At 34.9% G+C, this 6,028-nt stretch overlaps 1 protein-coding gene across 1 annotated transcript; it reads right to left on the bottom strand.

The window, feature by feature from the left end:
• Positions 1–1,691: 1,691 nt before the first annotated feature.
• LOC136062387 (GATA transcription factor 5-like) lies at positions 1,692–3,282 on the bottom strand. The gene is made up of 3 exons (XM_065761384.1): positions 3,224–3,282; positions 2,796–3,113; positions 1,692–2,615 (listed from the first exon to the last, which is right to left on the bottom strand). The coding sequence occupies exons 2-3, from the start codon at positions 3,099–3,101 to the stop codon at positions 1,938–1,940; spliced, it is 984 nt and encodes a 327-aa protein (XP_065617456.1). The 5' UTR covers positions 3,102–3,113; positions 3,224–3,282; the 3' UTR covers positions 1,692–1,937.
• Between the last annotated feature and the right edge of the window lie 2,746 nt (positions 3,283–6,028).

The raw sequence follows: 6,028 nt of genomic DNA, 5'->3' as shown, positions 1-6,028 counted from the left end.
ATTTTTGGCCTTTATCGCAAAAACGTCCCTGACACTATTTAATTACATTTTTTTAGTAAATTATTACAATTCACATAATATATCAAAATTATATTGCAAATTTTTGAACTCATCAAAACTAATTCTTAAAATACCAAAATAAATCAAAGTAAAAATTTAAAATAAGAGTAATAAAATAAACTTAAATATATGGTGTCTCAAATTGGGTTAGATAAAGTGGGGAGAGAAATTATCAACTCGAATCCAATCTAAACTAAGACTCAAAATAAAATTCCCCACTCACCAATCCAATGAAATCAACCTTGTTGAATTAGTGGGTTGGATGCACTCTCCTAACCCTAACAACAATAGTTAGAAGTTATCATTGTCTTTTGAGTAATTACTCCTTGAATATGTCTTTTCAAATGTCCATACTTTGGATGGGTGAAGTGCAAATGCCTAAAGCAATCTACTGCTAGAAGTTATCATTGTCTTTTGAGTAATTAACCCTTGAATGTGTCTTTTCAAATGTCCATATTTTGGATGGGTGGATTGCAAATGCCTAAAGCAGATACTAATTAGGACTTGCCCTTGATACTTAGCCCAAAAATAAAGAAACCATGATACAAGTTTTTGTTAACTAGTGTCGTGGGTCATTAAATTAAGGGGATTTTTCCTTGTAAAATAAGTTAATGTATATTTAATAATCTATTAAAAGATTTTTATTTTGTCAAACTATGTATATATATTAAGAAACTACATCTAATTACCATGAATTTTGTACGTGCAAAACAGTTAATTATTGATAACATTTTTGTTTATGGGTAACCTATATCCTCAAGATAACATTATCCAAAACAAAAATGCATCAAATGGAATGAAAAGAGTTGGTGCGGTGCCCTTATGAGTTATGACCTTCCTAACTTTAACTAATAAATGGACATTGATTTAGAGCACCCACCCTCTCATCCTTCCTTATAAATGAAAATGCGGATTACATTTTTTGGACCTCAAAGTTCAAACACCAAACCCCCACCCCAAAAAAACTATTCAAAAATGAAACAAAAAATTCAAATTCTTAAACACTTGATTTGACTACTTTCCACTTTTGTCAAAAAAAAAAAAGGGGGATGGGTCCAAAACAGCATCAAAACCAATTTTGACGTTAGAATCGAAGGCACAGTGTGCATAGTGCATACTACTGCACGGCTGCATAACCAGACAGAACCAAGCACGCAAGCCTCACTTCATAGAGTTTATTAGAGTTTGGAAGCATTTGATTTGCTCTATTTTGCAGCAGAGAGAGAAAAACAACATCCCCCCCCCCCCCCCCCCCCCCCTTCTCTCTCTCTCTCTCTCTCTCTCTCTCTCTCTCTCTCTTGTTTTTTACAATAAAAAGAAAGAATGAATAAAAAATATCTCGGTTTGGGTTACTTCGAAAATTGGATTCTAGAGAGAGCGTAGACCCTACGCCACACGTTTCCTATAGCCCCATTCATAATTTTCTTGCTTTCCAACGGCCAACCAAATTAAGATTTTTGAACTGTTTCAAAATCATTCAAAAATCAAAACCCCCCAAAGTTCTATCCCCAAACCCAAATATCTCTCCCCCGCGCCCTGTCGCAAGTCACAAATGAGTCAAATTGCCCACCATTATAGTTCTAACTTTGAATTTTTTTTTTAATAAAAAAAATCACTAAGATAGAGGGAAATAAATAGAAAAATACTAAGTAATAATTATAAAAAATAAAAATACATATTAAAGTCTTCCTAATCAGTTACATGCCTAATCAACCTACCTCACCCACCATGGAAAAAAATGTACACTAAACTAGGGGCCCGTTCGAACCAGGTTCACTCATCAATGTCTCCGGTTCTTTTCCTATCTTCTCTGTTCCCTATTTTTAACCTAACTAGATTTAATTTTTTTTTTTTAAAGAAAAAAAATATAATATTACTCAAAAACTGGGCACAACCGCAGGAGCCAAACTGGACTGAGTCGTCACGTCCGGCACTTCCTTCTTCCGCCGCATCTCCAGCACTTTACGGTGGTGGTTAGAGTGCAACTCGTTCGAGAAAGTGGGGCTACAAGCGGGTCTGTATTCGGGTAAGAGCCGACCCGACTTGAACCGAACACCGCAAGCGTTACAAAGGGTTTTGGCTCCTAGTGGACCGGTTCTCCACTGTGGTGTCTTCTGCACACCGCAATGGCTGCACCGCCTCGGAGTCTGGGTTCCACCTACAGTTTCCTTAAGTTTTTTCTTCTGCTTCTTCACCGGCGGTTGTGCTTCAGCGTAAACCGGCTCGGCCGGTTCCAGGTTCTGCCCTGGGTTAACGTAGATGAGCCAAGGGCTTGAAGGAGACGAAGAAGTGGACGAAGAGGTGGTTGTTGAACTCGAAGATGACTCTGTAAGCGAAGGGGACCCAAGAGACCAAACTCGACCGCCGGTTCGAGTGCGTTTGCTTCTAGCCTTGGCCGGAACCGGAGTCTTGAAACACGGCTTTTCCGGTTCAGGTTCTGGCTCAGGCACTTTGGGCTTGTCGGTTAAAATAACGGTCGGATAAGGCTCAGAGAATTCCGAGAAAGAATCCTCAACAAAATGGGATAGCCATTCTAAGTCCGCTAATTCATCCGTCTGTTATAAGAAAAAAAAAAAAAAAGACGGTGACTTTGGTCAATAACAACCGACCTAAACCTTAAAAGTAACCGTTTTTACAAGAGAGAGAAGAAAAATAGTACNTGACTTTGGTCAATAACACACCGACCTAAACCTTAAAAGTAACCGTTTTTTTAAGAGAGAGAAGAAAAATAGTACCGGAACGCCGAGTTCGCTTGTGGGTACGGAGCCAAACTCGTCTTTGCTGGCAGTGAAAGTGGTGGTTTTGGTGTTGGAATTTTCGTGGTCAGAGACAAAGCTTTTATTTTTTTCCTCTTCTTCTTCTTCTTTCACAAACCCATCTTCGTTAGACAAGTCAAGTAGTTCATCTACAAAAAAATCGTCACAAGTCAAGCCATTTTGCTCTTTCACTGCCCACAACTCTTCAGAAGCCGCCTGTGGGGTTGGTTTCAAGGCCATTTCTTTCCTAAAACTGGTTTTCAAAGCCGCTTCCACGCATTCCATTTCCGTTTCACCCTACAAAAACATACAAAACCCAAAATTTTAAAAAGACAAAAAAATTGTCGAAAAAAAAAAAAAAACCCAAAATTTGTTCCATCTTTTTCCCAGCATAAAAAAGGTGTTACCTGAACAGAACGATAAGTTTGAAAAGGAAGAGAAGGGAGAGACGTAGTGATCGTGGTAGTGGTGGTGCAGAAGAGGGGGGTTGGAGAAAGTGTGGAGGAAGAAGGGTTGGAAAAAAATTGTTCACGAGGGCTGCCCCTGTGAAAGTGTACCGGGTACAATATAGAAAGTTTGAGTCATGGCTGAGTGGGACTCATATGATATGTCTATCTATAGGCTGCTACCAAGTTTATGAATCTTCCTTCCGTTTAAAACATTTCGAATTTTTGAAAGAGATGTAAAAACTAAAAACTAAATAGGATATGGTGTTGTCTGTTCTAGGAAAAAAATAAAAAATAAAACTAGGTTCGTGAGGACCTAGGAAATCGCCACCTTTCTGTGTTTTTTTCTTCTCCTTCTCCTTTTTTTTTTTTTTTACTTTTCTTTTAAGAAAAGAATTTGGCACATCTCTTTTGACTAATTTACGTTACTAGCCTACCGCGTTGATCGCCACTCATTTTGGCTATTTATACCATTTTCTTGCTTTCCTTTATTTCCCTCTTATAGTTTTCCAACTTTGATATATGGGAGTAGTAATTTTATCCTAAAAAGGCAAAGCACAGGTTCATAGTCATAGATTCACTACAGACAGCTAATTCTTGATTTTCTTTTTCTTTTACTTTATTTATTTATTTATTTTACTTTCCTAGTTCTGTTTGACGGTTGAGATTCGGGTTTTTGGATAATTGGCTTTGTTTAAGGATAACAATGCTCAATAGAGTTCTGGTGAAAAATAATAAGTATCCATTATTTAATTGTTTCAGATAATAAATTGCGAGTCCTTGAACGTTGCTTTGATATTGCCTCGTTGTTCAGTTCTCCTTGTGTCAGTAGTAATTTTCAAACCGGCCATCTACCAATTTAAATGAACATGTCAATGCCAGCATTGGGTATTCATTGTCCGCAACAGTTAAAAATGCTGGTCTAAATTGAATAGATAAAGGAAAAAATGAAATGGTAGAATCCAAGGCTTGTCGTTACTACTGATAGGAAGTAAATCCAGTTGCTAAAAACTTTATATATGTATATATATATATATATGTGTGTGTGTGTGTTAAGTGGAGGAAGGGAAATCGGATCATGGACATCTCCATTGTAAAATGCTTGAAAATACCAATTGACCTGAAGGTTATTTACTATTAAGTCAATGTATAATATCTTCATTCACCTTGATTGATAAGCATTTTAGCTACCATTTGGTCGTTTTGTAGCAATGTTATAAAGGATTTTTTTTTTTTTTTTTTTTTTTAATTTTACTCATACTATATTGAACCATGGGTTGTGGGTTCTCATTAACTCAACTGGTAAAATATTTGATAGTTGAATAAGAGATTTGAGTTTCTCAAAAAAATAAATAAATAAAAGAATAAAAAATTTGGGATTCAATCTCTGTCTATACCAAAAACTGATTGGTGTCTTGGCCTAATGATAATGAGCTATCATTAGGAGTGGACGCCATAAGTTGAAAATCTCTCAAAAAAAAAAAAAAAAAACCATGGGTATAGGTTACCAAACTTCCCACCAAAAAAAAAAATCTCTAATTATGAAAAAGATATACAGAACATTGTGCAAACAGAATGTGCTTCAATTATCACTACACACCCTTGGTGCGATAGTCATTCCACAAATATAAGTGCTTGTGAGATGTGGGAGGCAAGGGCCGAGATTCAAGTTTCAAAGAGAAAGCTTCAATACATATACACTTAAATTAGGTTAGAGTAGAATTTCTATCTTATATAAAATTAAAAAATTAAAAAAAAAATGTTCTTCAATTGGTTTCTCAAAAAAAAATGGATCAATTATTTATTCTATACTTTAAATAACAATAACTTGATTATAAATTATAAACAAAAAACAATCATTTCAATTTTATAAATAGTATGCATCCTTTAGAATTCAGAAAACCGATATTACTCATTTCAAATTCAAACTAAAATTTTTTCTCAAAAAAAAAAAATCAAACTAAAATTTTAATTTTTCGTATATAAGTATCAATTTAGAAAGAGTCAAGGTGTGAAATGACACTGCTAGGAGTTTTTATATTATCCAAAAAAAAAAAAAAAAAAGATCCCAAATTATTTAGCCAATTAGCCCTCAAATCAATGAGTCATTGACACTTATATTGCTAAATACTAAGAGTTCAGCCCGACTGGTCGTTGCGAAGGATGAGTGAAAGAGAATAAAATGCTTTCGGTATCCCTTCTTAAACATTACAAGTCACATTCTTTTATTTTTCATTTCCAGCTTCCAAGAACCATTTGAATCAATGCAGAAATTCTGCTTTAGATCAACCATATGAATTCCAAAGGAGATAAACCAATAGGAAGTTTTGCTTGTCTTGTGTCTACAAGCACTCTAGATCCTAGGGTGTTCTGCCTTCCCTTTAACAATGAGAATGCTCAGCTTAAATGTATGACAAAATTGTTTTATAAAAGCATCACCTGCCTAATATCTGTCAAGTTTTAGCAAATATGTAACTCTACAAGACACCCAAAAAGCACATAACAATTTGCTATTTAAAAAGCCAGATAATCTACATATTTTATGTATATAATTTAATAGTTGGAGATTTGAACTTTAAACGTTTCTATTAAAATCATCATAAGATGTCAGTTAAGTAACAAGACTTTTAGCTGTATATGAGATAATTAATTTGATATTAACTTTCTATTTCAATTCATATATAGTTGTAAATTTCTTTTATAGTCTCATACAGTCATACTCTCATTGCACATGATGATTTTGTATCTTGAATTGCCATATAGAAA

This window comes from Quercus suber, unplaced genomic scaffold (genome assembly GCF_002906115.3).
Source record: "Quercus suber isolate HL8 unplaced genomic scaffold, Cork oak 2.0 scaffold_409, whole genome shotgun sequence".
Classification (NCBI taxonomy): Eukaryota; Viridiplantae; Streptophyta; class Magnoliopsida; order Fagales; family Fagaceae; genus Quercus; species Quercus suber.
Note: the sequence above shows the minus strand (reverse complement) of the source record. Positions and strands in the feature narration are given on the sequence as shown.